This window comes from Protopterus annectens, chromosome 5.part1, assembly GCF_019279795.1.
Source record: "Protopterus annectens isolate FY-2018-M chromosome 5.part1, PAN1.0, whole genome shotgun sequence".
Lineage (NCBI taxonomy): Eukaryota > Metazoa > Chordata > Ceratodontiformes > Protopteridae > Protopterus > Protopterus annectens.
In genome coordinates this window covers 648796509-648813328 of record NC_056736.1, presented here as the reverse complement: position 1 = coordinate 648813328, position 16820 = coordinate 648796509, and the positions used below count along the sequence as shown (strand labels likewise).

Sequence of the window (16820 nt, the reverse complement as noted above, 5' to 3'; positions counted from 1 at the left end):
ATCTTAACCATTGTCTTTTATCTAATAGCCTGCTGGAAAAAAAGCATCCCTGTGACTAGCACTTGCTCTAAAGCCTGCTGGAAAGCATTAGGAAACCTTTAACTGATACAAGCACTCAACTCTCTTTGTCAATAAGGAGAAATTAATTGTAGGCACTAAACAGTCTATAATTGCAAAGTACCTTGCTAAGGTTACGGAAAACAGCCCTTGTACTTAAGTTAAGAAAAAAAGCACCAAACCAGGCATGTCCAAGGTCAGCTTCCGGTGATTTCTCCTGCCACTTGGTGAATCTGGGAATACTTGGGCAATGCAGCAATTGCCTCATATACACAGACAACCCTCTCCTCCTACCATGCAACACTACAACCTGCGAGAGATGTACTTTCATAGCCAAACTGGAAGCAAAGCTCTCTCCACCAGGATTGGGCTAGGCAGTCAAGAGGAGAAGTTTAACACCCGCACTGCACCTCAAGCAACACACAGCCTTTCTAATCCCACACCACCAGCACCCTCTCATAGCAACACTAAACCCTCATATGCGAAGGCCCTTAACAGTAACCTGCCCAAGTAACAAGGACCTCCGAAGTTGAAATGCAAACAAACACCAGTCACAGCCAAAGTGTCACATAGCTCACAACACCAATGTGCCACCCAACAAACCCCCTAAGGCAAGACAACATATCCAACACTTTAGTCATCGGTGACTGTATATTCAGGCATACTGATGTCCCACTCACCAGGCTGAACAAGGAGATAATTGCAGTCGGCTGCCAGGATCTGCCACATAATGCTTGCACTCAAATCATTCTACACCAAGTACAAATATGACTTTGTCATTGTCCATGTTAGAGTGAATGACATGACATGTACCTCCCTGGACTACATGGAAAGAGACATGGAAGAAATCTCGGATCATGTGGCCCAGGCAGGTATGACCCTTGCCCTGAGTAGCATTCTGCCTTCGCCCAGAATAATACCACAGTATATGGACAAAATAATTGACTTCAACAATTGGCTAAACTTCTGGTGTCATTCAAAGGGGATCCAGTATACGTCTGCCTGGGATGACATGATCGACAGACCACTATGCTTTGCCAGAGATGGTCTGCACCTGTCGCTCCTTGGATTCAGGTCACTGGCTAAGACTTTTGCCACACCTATAGTGCCTTTTTTAAGCAAAGTTCTAAGACAAAACCACTACCGTAACCGGTACAAGCATGCAAAATCTGAAGGCAATGCTACTCAATGCTGGAAGTGTAAACCTCAAAATGCACTCTCTCGAGGCACTCCTAAAAATGGAGAACATCAATATCTGTGCAGGAACTGAGACCTGGTTCAAAGCTCCAGATAGCACCCCTGCAATACCAGGCTACAACTCTTACCACATTTTTCGGCCAGCAAACCAGGACCAAAACACTAAAGGTGGAGGAGTGTCCATATTCACACCAATACGTCTTGAAATTCTCCATGTGCATTTAACGCTAGGTAAGACTGCAATCCAGATTGTAGCTTGCTACATATACCCAGCCATGCCTCAGAATTCTCACTACACTTTTTTAAACATACTGGAAAATATTAAAGTACAACCAAACACCCTGATACTGGGTAATTTCAACTACCCTGCCATTAACTGGGAAAATTACTCGTGTATGAACACCTTTGCCCAACGCTTCTTGTAATTCATAAATTCCAGTAACCTGGATCAACTAATCTATAGTCCCACCAGGGACTCCAATATCCTAGACCTGGTCATTACCAACATGGGAAATCGATGCTCCACACCCATGGTCACCCCCATGTTGGTCAGGTTTGACCATAAGCTAATCACCCTTGACATCCACATCCCTCCCCCACCCCCCAGTAAGGAAACCTGCATAAAAAACTTCTCCAAAGCCAACTTCGTGCTCTTCAAGTCAGAAGTGACAAACTTCATGACTGCCATGCAGACGGGAACTGAACGTTCGACTGCTGAATCCTACACCAAGGCACTGTACGAGTACATCCACTCGTGCATGAATTGTGCCATCCCAAATAGAACCAAGATGCTCTCTTCCAAAAAAAGGAAGCCAATCTGGTGGTCCCCAGCCATAAACAAACTGTACAACAAAAGGAAGAAACTGTTGCAGAAAAGAGGTAGGAAAATCACAGGATGTAAAAAAACTCCTTTACCAGCCTCCGTAAGAAGCTGTGATCCCTCATAAAATCCTCCAAATCTAGTTTCGAAAATAAAATTGCCAAAGATTCCAAAGACAACCACAAGGCATTCTGTAACTCTGTCAGGAATCTAAATGGCAAAGCTCAGATCTGCTCTGTGCTACAGCAGAGTGTCATTAAATGTACAGATCCCAAGGCCTTTGCCAGTATCCTGGCAGATAGATTCAGTGCCAACTTCACCCCCCTCTCACCCCCTAAAGGGCCCATCTCAATACCGAAAGTTTGCCAAATTCCGGTAATAACGGCCGCACAGGTAAAAACTGCACTCTCCGAAGCTAAGAATACAGGATCCATGGGAACCAGACGACATCCTGAACTGTGTACTACTTGAACTACAAAATGAACTGATGCCTCACCTAAGTGTAATGTTTAATCATAGCCTCATCTCAGGCTTTGTGCCCACTGAGTGGTGCATAGCTACAGTTATCCCACTCCAAAAGGGGGGATCCTGGGAAGTACCGCCCCATCAGTCTGATGAGCCTGATCTGCAAGTCCATGGAACATATTATCATGGAACTTGTAAACAAAGACATTGCCAACCTTCAAACACTGGACCCTACCCAGTTTGGGTTCGTGAAGGGCCGATCTTGTCTCCTGAACCTGATTGACTTCTTCAAATCAGTTTCCAGAGCTGTCAACGAGGGTAAGGTGGTCCACACAGCTTATCTGGACCTCATCAAGGCCTTCAACACCATCCTCCACTCGGGAATCATAGATAAACTTTCTAAGCTGGGCATTAATCCCTACGTCACTTGATGGGTTGCAACTGGCTTACTGATAGAACCCACACTGTAAAAGTAGCCAACTACAAATCCAGCTCCAGACAAGTGGAGTACCTCAGGGTTTAGTCCTGTGACTGCTCTTGTTTGGCATCTACTTCTCTGAAGTACATGCCAAAACTAAGGGACTCTAGCTAACAAAGTTCGCAGATGATGCAAACTGGGGGCCATTATTAAATCCCCAAATTATGTGGATATTCTACAAAAGGACCTTACAGAAACAGATGCTTAGTGCCAGAGCCATGGGCTCAAGCTCCGTGCCAAGAAATGTATAGTTATCCCCTTTGGGAAAAAACATGTACCAGTGAATTACCACATAGGTTTCAGTACACTAAACACTGAATGTGTGATCAGAGACTTAGGGACACAGGTGGACAAGTGGTCTCACCTTCGATAACCACATCGCCACAACAGTTAGGAAATCCTTCTGTGTGGTACACCTCATCACTAAGGGCTTTTCATCCAGAAAAAAGGAACTCATTGTCCCACTGTACCCATCCCTCATTAGACCCATTATAGAATACAATGCCCTGTTTGGTATGTACCTCTCAAGACATCTGCAACAACTGGAAAGGGTGCAGAAATACCTCGCTAAAAGAATCACAGGCCTAAAGCAGATGCCTTATGCTGACCGTCTAAAACAAAAACTCCAGCTGTACTCTGTCACATATCGTCCACTCAGGGGCGATCTCTGCTTAACATACAAGGCCATGTCAAACCCAGAGCTGCTGGATATACTACCCTTAAAGAAATCCGAATCCCTCGGCCACAGGCTCCAGGGATCTAAACCTTGTCATCACAATGAACAAAACATGCTGGAGGGATAGATTTCCTGACCCAGAGACTCCCCAGATCTGGAATAGACTTCCCGTACATGTCAAGCAGAGTGCCTCTTTAGCTCTCTTCAACAGCAATCTTGATGTTTGGATGGGCGATAGGAAGTTTTCCTGTCAGTCGCCCTGCTTGACAGCGGTCCAGGGAAGTAATTATTGTGGGAAGAAATAGCCAGGGAATTGTTATGGCTAGGCTTGTATAGGGCCTAGGGCCGATAGCCTAGTACCAAGCTATGAGCCTTTATGTGTGTGTACACACACACATATATATATATATATATATATATAGCTATGATTCTATGCATGTGTTTGTGTGTATATGGATATATATATCTATATATATATATATATATATATATATATATATATATATATATATATGTCTCTATATACACACACAGATAGATATTTTTTTTTGTCAACAAAAAATATCTGAGGTAACTTGGGAAAGGTGAATTGTGGGTAAGGGTGGAGATTGGCAGCTTTTTTGGTTACCACAAGCTATTGCAATGGCTGAGTCAGATCCCAACCCACATGTTGAGGAAGAGAGAAAATAGACAACACAAATGAAACTTTATGCCGAGCACATAACTTCTTTTTTTAAACCATTGTGAAAACAGCCTGGGATGTTATCATGTTCCATAGAGGCTATTTTTTTGGCCTTGGAGTGAGCGGTTAAGACCTGCTGTTTTGGGGTGTATGTGGCAGGGGCAGGGGACAGAGGTTTTCACTGAATCTGACTGCTAGTAGATTGGCTATTTCCACTGGTTCGTTATATATGCTACTAGTCACTACCAGTTCACTGCAAATCTGGGCTTTTCCTTTAAGGTTTCGGATGTAGCTAAAGAAAGCCTTATGCTTATCCTTAGCTAAGGATGCTAATCTAGATTTGTAGTAAGCTTTAGAGGACTTTACAAGATGTCTTATTCGCTTGTTCAAGCTGAGAAGGGTGTGCTTCCAGTTTTGAGATTGTTCCTTCTTGCTCTTAGACAGCAGTTTCTTCCTCTTATTATATAACCCATTTTTGGCAGATGTCCACCAGGTAAGCTTGTTTTTTCTTGTGGATCTTTCTTTAATGCTATCAGGATCGGCTGAATCAGTACAGTTGTATAGATGTTTGTACAGTGCATTGGTGTACTGTATATTCCAGTATAGATGTCCTTGCCGTCAGCGGGGACAGGAGCTTTTAAGCTATTGATGCCTTTTTGTAAGAGCCTGTAGTTGGCTTTGGAGAAGTTTTTTTGCCTATTTTCTCCTGGGGGTCGGGGGTTGGGGGTCTGATGCTATTGTTACTTCGAAAGAGACTGATTTATAATCAGACTTCACCAGGGAGGGGTGCACACTTGTGGTATTGCACTGTTCTACCAAGTTGGTGAGTACCAAGTCTAGAATGTTTGGGCCCCTTGTAGGGGTGGCTGCTATCTGCTACAAGGTATTTGAGTTAACGTAGTCCAAGAACCTTTGGGCAAGTGTGTTTGTACACACACACAATTTACCCAGTCTATGGACTGGTAGTTAAAGTAACCCATAACCAGGGTGTTTGGTTGAATTTTGAGCTACTCAAGTAGATCCAAGTAGGCAGTGTGGATATCATGATTCATGGATGGGGATCTGTAGCCGACAATAACTTAGAAGAGGAGTCTTTCCTGTAGTTATTATCTCATGGATTAACTCTAGGGAATCATTCTGCTTAAACAAGAAGGAGGCGTGTTTATCTTTAATGAATATTGATTCTTCTCCGTTAGTTTTCACGTGTCCATTTTGTTGTCCATTTTGTGGTCTGAATGTGTCGAAGGCATTGCATCCCAGTATGGCCAAGGTGCTCTCTGCGGCCTTGAACCAGGTCTCTGTGACTTCACAGATGTCTGCATTTTCAAGGTGAGGAGTGCTTCCAGTCAGTGCAGTTTCAGATTTAGACTCCTAGTGTTTAGCAGCATAACCTTAAGGTTGTTTTTTGAGGATATTTTTATGTTGGGAATTTTGTTTTTATGACATTGCCTAAAAAAAGGCATTATGAGGTGGCAAGAGCCTTAGCCAGTAGCCAATAGCCCAGAAGTAACAGGTGGAGACCTTCTCTGGCAAAGTTTCGTAGTCTGTCAGCCATATCATTCCAAGCTAATGGGTACAGGATCCCCTTTGAATGACACCAGAAACTGAGCCAATTATTGGTCAATCATTTTTTGTCTGTATTGAGATATCATCCTAGGTGAAGGTAGAATGCTGCTTAAGGCTTGGGACATACCCGCCTGGGACACACACAGAGCTCAGTCATGTCTTTCTTCGTATAGTCCAGTGAGGTGCATCTCAAGTCGTTCACACCAACATGGACTATGACAGAGTCATAACAGTGCCTGTTGCTGAGAGACTTTAGTGCATGTGTGATGTGGCTGATCCTGGCATGTGACAGCTGACCGTGGCCTTTTCCTTATCCAACCTGGTGAGTGAGACATCTGTGCATCTCCCATTGGAGTCACCTGTGATTAAACCATTTGATTTTTTGTTTTGCCTTAGGAGCATGTTTGGTAAGACACTGTTGTGTGCATTTGTACATGTACTGTGATTTGCTGGGAGTGTATTAAGGGAAGTGTATTTGTTTGGGAGGTCTCTGATCTTTAGGTAGGCTTCTAGAGAGAAGTGAAGTGTGTGAGCTGACAACCTGCTTTGGTATCTGATGCACTGATTTATGAGCGAGAGAGCCTAGATTCTAAATGATTACAGATGCATCTCTGACATATTGAATTTGTGTGAATTAGGAGAAGTGGGTTGTCAGTGTACATGAGGCAATTGCTACATTACGTCAGGTTGATCAGGTTGGCTGGAGAAATGGTGCTAGGTGAAGTACTGCAGGCAGTAACAGGGAGGGGACTAGAAAGACCAGGTATGGCTAAGGGACAAGAAAAAGTTCTAAACTGCGAGGGGCTTAATGGGTAAGACTTGTGGAGGAATCTCAGAGGCTCAACTGAGTGTCTAACTGGGCAGTGAAGCATAACAGCAAGAAACCTCCGATGGAGCAAAAGCAGTTGACTAAGGGAAAATTATTTGTTTAGGAGTTTGCATCTGTAACCGCCAGTAGTATCCTCCACTGCACTGTAGTGTGTGGTTCTGAGTGTGGTGTGCGCTGTGCTAACACGGGCAACAAGTAGCAATGAAATTAAACTGATTTCAAACACTCTAACCAATAGTAGCGCACTACACTGGGCCAACAATCACCACTCAAATAGGTTCTTAGCTACACTCTACTGTCACTAGGGTGTAGGAGGGAGGCCCTGTTTTGTGGAGGAAAACTGGATTATTGCTCAAAAACTGTAAAAACAGACCAAGTACAGCAAATCTAAACCAAGTCTATGCTAGGCTAAAAGTGCAGGAAATGGCAAAAATACAATACAATGTAGTTCACAAATAACGCACAGTAAAATGCAATGCAAGAAGTGCAGATCAAATAAAAATTATACTTATTTTTCAGTAGCAGGCAGTGGATGCTTCAGATAACACAGGAGATTGATTGCTTATTGCTAACCTCTCTGCAGCTGTGGTAAATGTAATTAAACTCACGTGAGGATACCTGGTGAGTGAATGCCTCTTTACTTTGATGGATGAATTTGTGGGTGCTATACAGTCCCCCTCCCATTTCATTTCCTTCCTTAGGTCTGCAAGTCAAAAGAGAGCAAAGCAGATTTCACCTTAGTACCTCCCTTTTGACTACAATAACCTCACTTCTCCAACTACACAACTAAGTAGAGAGGAACCACTTACCAGAAACAACAGGAAGAATAAGGCAACAGCCAAAAAACAACGCCAGTTCAAAAAGAACAATTTAATTCAGCTATTCAGCTTAGCGCCTCTGCATAATAGCCTTCAATGAGCACAAAATACAAAAAAACACACACTCCTATATATACTATAATCAATTAAACAATTATATCAAATTAATCAATTAAAACACAATTAAGAATTTTAAAAAGACATTACATACTCAGGAAAAAACTTCAAAATATAAACTATAACAAACTTTTCCAATTTACCTCTAAATTCAAACCATTTGGTGACAAAGTATTATATTTCAATATATAAATAGTTTCTTTAAATAATAAAATTTTTTTAATAACCTTTCATCACCTTTTCTAATAAAAACTTTCTCAAGAACACAACATTCAAATACATCCACATTACTATTATGAAATTCCATAAAATGGGAAGCTACTGGACTATCCAATATTCCCCTTTTTATGTCTCGAATATGTTCTTGCATTCTAATTTTAAATTTTCTTTTTGTCTCCCCTATATAATAAAGTTTGCACGGACATCCAATACAATAAATTACCCCAATGGAGTTACAAGAAAATTCATTATTAGGTTTAAATATAATTTCATTAATTTTATCAAAATATAACTTCACATGCCTGCATATATTACAATGGCCACAAGCAATAGTACCATAAGTGCACTAAGTATAACTAACCCTATTAATAGGAAAAATGTAATAAGCTTTAATCAATTTATCAGACAAATTTTAACCTCTTTTAAAGGCTATTCTAGGAATAATAGGGAATAATTTACAAAGACTCTTATCAGAAATCAAAAATTTCCAAAAATATTTAATAACTTCCCAAATCTTATTACTTAATACATTAAAGGTAGTTACAAAATAGATATCCTGAACTTTCTGGTCTATAATTTTTAGATATTTATTATTCTTAACATAAGGAGAAAAAATGAAATCTTCTCTAATTGTATTAACTATTAATTGATTCACATTACTATTATCATTATCACCTAATAATTTATTAATAGATTAATTTAATATCTCCATACTATAGCCTCTACGTAGGAACATAGTAATACAATCATAAATATTTTTTTCTAAATCTACTTCATTACTACACAATCGAGATAGCCTAATCATTTCTCCATAGGGTAAAGCCGACAAAGTATGTAAAGGATGACAACTAGTTCCAAAAAGGAACTGATTGCCATCAACAAATTTATGGTGCACCGTAGTTTGGACCAAATTACCCACCACATCTGACAATGAAATATCTAAATAGTGCACCTTATTACCAAATTGTAAACCATCAAAATGTAAATTATACCTATTATTATTCAATTCTAAAAAGAATTCCTGCACATATTCATAACCACCGCTACAAAGAAAAATTAAATCTTCTATGTAACGGTAGTACAACAAAACATAATTTTGAAAAAATGTATTAGTATAAACATATTCCAATTCAAATTTGGCCATAAACAGGTTTGCATACATGGGGGCAAAAGATGCCCCCATAGCAGTCCCTTTAAGCTGATGGTAAATAATTTCATTAAAGCTAAAAAAGTTATTAGAAAGGCAAAAGGAAGTTAAATCCATTATAAAATGAGTAGTAGGATTATCTCCTAAAAAATAATGTAAAGCTTGCACTCCATCTGTATGTCTAATGTTTGTATATAAACTAACAACATCGACACTAACCCAAAACATATTTTCTGTCCAAATAACATCACAAATTTTATCAATAAAATCAAAAGAATCTCTTATATAAGAGTCCAATTTCTGCACATACGGTAACAAATAATTCTGAAAAACAATGCCCATATTTCGGCAAAAATAATTACTAGCCGACACAATAGGGCGACCCGGAGGGTTTAACATATTTTTGTGCAGCTTCGGGAGACAATAAAAGGTAGCTAAATTACAATTATCCATGCAAAATTTCCTATCAAAATCATTTTTAGAAAAATATCCTAATCTAACACCTCTATCAAATAAAGAAGTACAATCTTTCATAGCTGACAGGTCGCTAACTTCATATGTTAAAGGGTCATTTAAGTGCTTCATACACATATCCAAATATTGATTATGATTGAGCACTACTATTTTGTTACCTTTATCAGAACGCTTAATTACAATATCTTGTCTATTAGATAGATTCTTTAAAGCACACCATTCATTTCTTGTCATATTATACCTCCAAGACCCATCATTCACTGAACCCATCAGTTCTTTAAGAGAAAAATGTACCATTTCAGAGAACTGTACAATGGTAGAATTACTATATGGAGGTATAAATTTACTGTGAAAATCAATGCCATCAGTATTTAATAAGGAATATGCTTGAGAATACACAGATAATGACGTATCATCAGAGAGACAGGAATAGTAACTTTCAACAGTACTCTCACTGTCACTACTGGCATCACCAAGAACAACATCGTCTTGAAAAAAGACTTTTTTGTCATGAGAAAAATGATATTTCAGATGAAGTTTTCTGACAAATTTAAAAATTTCTTGTTTAAGTAAATGTTGTCTAGGTATGACAGTTGGAACAAACTTGAGACCTAATTTAAATACAGATATTTCTTCATTAGATATATTACAACCAGATATATTAACCACATTAGAGTCATGAAGAAAGGCAGAGTTCACTAAATCAGTTCCATCTACCTCTCTTGAATACTTGCTTAGACTGTTCTTCACCCGGCGAAGAACCCGCACCAAAACCTTTCTTTTTGTTTCCTCTTTTGGAGTTGTTACCTTCATTCCGAAAACGTTGTTGGTGAGCTAAAGAATCTTTTGCAACCGGAAGGGGAGGAAAGTCATTAAATTCACCCTCAGAATCAGTAGTAGGACAAAAGCCTTCAGAAGAAGCAAAAGACACAGAAAGCTGTTTTTTGTTATTAATGTTTGTCTGTCTTTTAAAGGGGCGAGGATGTTGTTTCCTTTTCCAAAGGAACGCCCGCCCATTATCATAATCTCTAATGTCTCTTTTAATTTTCGTAGACTTATATTGAATTTGTTCGGTCTCATATTTGTTAAGGTTTTCTTTCAAATTGACAAAAATATTGTTAACTTTGACAGTGCCTATCTCTATAAGTAATTTGGAGTGCATAGTATGTAATTGCCTGTGTAATTTCTGTAGAAGCAATTCTTCTCTATCAATAAGTATTTTCACCCACTCCATTGCACAAGTATAAACAGCGGTCCTTAAATAACAAATCATCTCTATCAGCACTATCAAATGGTGTCGCTGGGCTTTTAAATGCCCTTAAACCCCGTGGGGTAATATCAAGTTCAACGTACCTGTTTAATCCTAATAAATTAAAATGGCAGCATGTTTCCCGAAATAAAAGTTTCTCAAATTCTTTCACAGTATCTTGTATCTCTTGTGGAAGCGTCAAAGTATTAGTACGACCACCCAGAGCTCCAAAAGGATTGACAAATTTTTGCTGTCTTTCTTGAAAAAATCTCGAAATATACTCAAGTGATGTTACCATTAGCAGCTACATTCTCTCCAGGATTAACCCGATGAAAAATGGGAACTGTAGAGGAAGACCTACTGCCTTGAAGAGCATCCGGAACTGCAGGAGAGCCTAAGACATCCGTTGGAACCTTCGGTCTAACCACAGCGTCAGGAATCGCCGTCATCACAGGAAACAAATTAGAAGACCCAGAAGAGCGGCCATTAACATCCGTAACTAATGGAGTGTTCACAATACCTTCATTGCCACCATCCAAGCCAGTGGCAAAGCCATTAACTGGCGGAACAGAGTTCTCTCTAAAAACTCTTGGAGTGTTGAGTAAAGAACTGGAATCCATGGAACCAAAGACCAGAAACAACAGGAAGAATAAGGCAACAGCCAAAAAACAACGCCAGTTCAAAAAGAACAATTTAATTCAGCTGTTCAGCTTAGCGCCTCGGCATAATAGCCTTCAATGAGCACAAAATACAAAAAACACACACTTAGAGAGGAACCACTTATCTTTTCTACTTTCTGTGGACCTGTAACCCAGCAGAGGGGAACTGGAGTACATCCAGACCTGAACAGCCTCAAACTAGCAAACCTGAAGCTAGAAACCTGATCACATTGTGAGACTCCTTCCCTGCTGCAGTGCATTACTACAGGAAACCGAGTTGCATGTCACCAGGAAATCTTGCTTTGCAGATGGAAATTAATTTATTTATATTGTGCTACCCATGGCATTCGACCTAAGGCAGGCTCAATCCAGGAGATTTTGCTTTCACAGTTTGTGTTTGACAAGAGTCTAATACATGTCTAAAAATACAGATTTCAAGCATTGTAGTTGGTCTGTCTTTGAAGACCCCCCCCCCCATGGCATAGATTCTTACAGTCGAGCAGTTTCTAAAAGGGGTCCTTCAGTACAGACGCCCAAGGAGATATCTTCTCCTTTAGACATAAACTTTAGTAGAAAAATTGGCACTACCATTAGTTGAACCATCTTACATGGCTCGAATCAGATTCGTATATTGGAAGTGTGTGTTCTGGTAGAAATAACTTCATAAAAAAATTATGTCAGAACTGAAGGCATTGATGTGTAATGAAATAAATAAAAATAAAAAATAGACATCCATCCACAGATACCAGGTGTCACTAAAGACCGACTTCCTTTATATTCAAGGTGGTCTCAGAATTGTTCTTAAACTAAGCCGTGCAATTACAAGTTTCTTCCCTACTGCTCAAAACAGGGGAGAACGGCATTTGGGTACTCAAGTAGCTGACATATGTTGACAGAGCAAAAGATTTGGGACAAACAGAATGACTTTTATTATGTTCTTTGTCAAGAAAGTTGGCTGGTCTCAAAGTAAACTCATAAAAAAGCTAGCTAACCGTATTTCTGTTTTGACTACCATGGAATTAGTGGTTCATAGGTTGTTCCTAGGCTAATGACCACTAGGTCCCTTATAAGCCTAGCCATGCTCCACAAACCCATTTGGATCCAGAGTATCTGGGGGGGTGGGGTGGAGGGGCTTTTTTTTAGTAGGGAGGTAACTAAGGCATTTGTGGGGAGGGATATTACTTAGGATAATATTTTTCTTATTGACTGCCTGTGTTTATGAAGGACATGGGGGCATACAGTGGTTGAAGTTATGATTTCTCATCCATTTGTCAAGGTTTCTTTTGAATACAGTCAGGGATGAACTCTGTTTTAACTTGAATTAACTTGCAGGAGTGTCATAAGGCTTATTCCACTTGGTCAGGAGTTACCCCACTCTCATTTTATATCCACATTCTTTGTACACGTTATAAGTTGGACATTTGGTTGAAGAGCTGGGCTGGATTTGTGACTGTAGGCTTGTTTGTTCCTCCAGGGGTACGTACTGCTTTAGTATTGTTGCTAGCCGTTATGAATGACACTGCAGCAGTGAGTGTTGGGAATGTGATACATTTATGTAAATATGCTTACCACAACAGTATACGTTTGAATGCAAGGATCACTGATGCACTTTAGGATCTCGACACCAACACCTTGGAATTTTCCTTGTTGTCCTGCATAGTTAGAAAATGAGAATACTTGGAAGTAAGACGTATTTAATGCTCCTGTTCTCTGTTACTTCTGATGAAGGGGATGCAAGTTAGCTTTGGTAGAGCTGCCCCTGATGACCAAGCTGTGCAGATGGGTATACTGGTTGATTGCAATTTTACGGTTGATGCATATAATGTGTCATGCATTATGAACGATACTACAGCAGTGATACTTTTATTCAGATGTCTGTTATTAGAATGACTATAATCACACAGGTGCATTTTCTGTATACTGTATTTCATGAACAAAACTGTAAATTATGACTGGCTCTGTAATGGTAATCATGCAATAGTTATTTCTTATCTAATAAATTAAGAAATTAAGATGACATTCAGCATTTTCACTTTGTCAAACATAACAATTAGCCACATTTGTAAGTGGCCTCTTACATTTCACTGCATTCCAGTTGGTTGATTAGATATCTGCATTTTGTTCAGGATTTGCAGAGCATCTTTCATCAAACAAGCATCTAGTCACCCAGATTAAACTTCATGACTTTTAAGTTTTACCTGCCAAATAATTTGGCTACAATTTCTAAGTGTAACATTTAGTGCTTGGAGTGGGGTAATGAGTAAAATGGTAAAAATATAACCTGTACATTGTCACCATTTTTCCTTGTGGTATACACACACGCATTTATTTTTACATATTGGTAATGTTTGCAACTTAGTTTTCATGGTAACATGGTATGCTATGGGTATTTTTGTTAGTAATACTGATGATGTCACTGCCGTGTTGTAATGGGATACTTACTTGCCCATTTTTTGAGCTGGACTGCCAAAACCATACTGCAGTAAAGCTACTTTTGTGTATTTCCTTAAACATATTTCTGCTTTCAACAAATGTGATTCTAGTGAACTAGAGTGAGCCTAAGTATTACAGGACTTCTGTACTAACACCACATTTTGTGCCATTAGTAACATTTTACTGTGATGACCCTCTTGAGCTCAGATGAGAGGTTGTTGCTCTTAAAATGACTTGCTTTTTTGTGTCTTCTAGTGGAAAATTAATAAAACTGCTATTATGCTCTTAGTTTTGACTGATACATTGTTGCAACAATTTTTTTAAAGGTCTTTCCCAACTTCCATGTTTATCCTCCAACAGCACCTCATGTTGCTTACATGCAACCGAAAGCTAATGCACCTTCGTTTTTTATGGCCGATGAACTTCGGCAGGTAAGTCAAAGGTTTTCTTGTTGTTTTCAGAATGTCTGTTTTGGCATTATTTGCTATTCCTTTATCAGAATTGTTGTAATATAACTTTAGCTATTCTGCCCCTTCCCTGAATGTTAACGGTGGTGTGTCCACTGCTGCCATGTCACAGCCAACTTCTGTACTGGCCCCATGACCAGTTGATGCTGTCTACAGTATTTACTGGGCAGATAGGGAGCAGAAGTGGAGCAGGTCTTTTGCCGTTGTCACACATCTGTGAGCAATTTGGTCACTTGTTCTCCCAACAAAAGTCTTTGGGATGTGAGAAGAAACCAAAGTACCCAGAAAAAAAAACATGCAAATACAGAGAAGACATGCAGACTAAACAAAAGAGGCATCCCAGCTGAGAATCCAAGAGGAAATCATTTGTTGTGAGGCTGCTACTCACTGTGTGCCTCCCTGATGATCAGATGATCATACTTACAATTGAGTCATTTCTGTGTCACAGCAAAAGTGTAATTTGTATGCCTTTTGGATCTGATAAGTATCTGAACTTACCCTTGTAACAGGTCATCATTGTCATCAGCCCCCCTTTTTTCCCATTGTCTACATGGGGTCAGGGTTTCGTGTTAACTGTCACCATCTCTCTCGACTCAGTGCCACACTCCTGCCTGACTGTCACACATCTTCTCTCACACAATCCATCCAGCTTTTTGCTGGATGCCCTTGTTTCCTGTTACCTTCTTCCTGTCTATCCAAAATCATCTTCACCAGAGTGCCTTCTGCTTTTCTGCATGTATACCTGAACCACCATAATCTGTTCTCGTTGATCTTTTCTGCAATTGGAGCTATTTTGGCTTCTCATCTTATATCCTCATTTCTTCTTCTGTCCCATAGGGTGCATCCTACCACGTTTTTCAGGCATCTCATTTCCATCACCTCTAGCTTGCTCATCTGCTTTGCCTTTACTGCCCAAATTTCTGTACCGTACAGTCATACTTTTGTTGCACCATTGTTTTGTACACCTTACTTTACTACTTCATTGGCATTCTTCTGTCACATACTACAACTAACACTATGTGCCAGTTGGCTACAGCCCCTCAGATTCTAGCTTTGACATCTTTATTCATCTTCTCCTCAACGACCCCTCCCAGATACTTGAAGCTACTAACTTGTTCCTCTGTCTTCCTTTCTGTCTCATTTCTCATCTTCTTCGGAATTCCTCAGTTTGCTGCCATTACCACTGTTTTATCTGTACTTGGTTTCATCCCATGTGCCTTCAGTTTTGCATTCCATTGCTGTATCCTTTGCTGAAGTTCTTGCTCAGAGCCTGCCTGTAATTTTGCTCTTATTTTATGTCTGCATACAGCAACTTTGTTGATCTGTCCTCTCCAACCTCTCTGCTGATGTAGCCCATCACTAGTTAGAACAGTAGTGGGCACAGAGCTAAACCCTGGTGCACACCTACTCCCCCTGGGAACCCCTGAGTGAGACTGACCACTCTCTGTGCATCAGTTGGTGGGTCCTTGTACATAGCCTGGACTAATTCTGCCAGTGTTTCTGGGACTTCGAACTACTGCAGTACTGCCCAAATCAGCTTTCTTGGGACCTTGTCATATGCTTTTTCCCAGTCTAGGAATGCCCAGTTGGACTCTTTGCTCATCTCTAACTTCTTCTCAGTTATCTGTCTCACTGCAAACATCAGGTCAGTTGTGCTGCATCCTGATCTGAATCCGAACTGGTCATCTGTCATTACTCTGCATATCCGTCTATCAATCATCCCCTCTAGAACTTTCATGTAATGTGACAGGAGGTTGATACCTCTGTACTGCCCACAGTTGTTGATGTCCCCTTTGTTCTTGTGCACTGACACTTGTATGATTTTTCTCCAGTCATCATTGATCCGCCTTTCTCTCCACATTGCTAGGAGTACCTTCAGGAGCCATTTCTCACCTATCTCACCCAGCATCTTTATCACATCTGCTGTGACCTCATCCAAGCCAGCTGCTTTCCCCGACTTTATTTTCCTTAGTGCTATTCTTACTACTTCTAGGATGGGCTCCTCTTCTGTCTTCATAGACTGTGTCTGGAGCAGTACAGCTTCTGTGCGGTCTCCTTCATTCAGAAGCTGCTAGACGTGCACCTTCCATCTGCCTTTGATGTCCTGTAGACTGGTAAGCAGGTTGTTGCTGGCATCACTTATGAAAGGTGTCTGACTATCTTATTTATCTTTCTATCTTTGCCTTGCAACCTGATAGAGTTTCTTTTTGTCCCTTACTGAGTCACTTTCCAGAAGCTGGTAGAGTGTCTTCTATGTCCAGGTCTTTGATATTGCAACTTCTTTGTTAGCCAACCAGTATTCCTTCCTAACCTGGTCCATCTTTTCTATCTCCTACTTTTTTCTGCACTCCTCCTTTGTTTGATGACTTCCTGGGCTTCTGCATTCCACCACCAGCTTTCCTTATGTACCTTATTTCCATACCTGACTTGGCCACATATCTGATGTTCATCGTGCATACAACTGCAG

General features: G+C 40.1%; 1 protein-coding gene across 1 annotated transcript in view; it reads left to right on the top strand.

Moving 5' to 3' along the window:
* Positions 1 to 16820, top strand: part of PAN3 (poly(A) specific ribonuclease subunit PAN3) — a 2193201-nt gene that overhangs the window by 722846 nt on the left and 1453535 nt on the right. The window contains exon 7 of the mRNA XM_044073269.1: positions 14213 to 14317. Within this exon, the coding sequence (XP_043929204.1) occupies positions 14213 to 14317 (105 nt within the window). The remainder of the gene's footprint in view (positions 1 to 14212; positions 14318 to 16820) is intronic.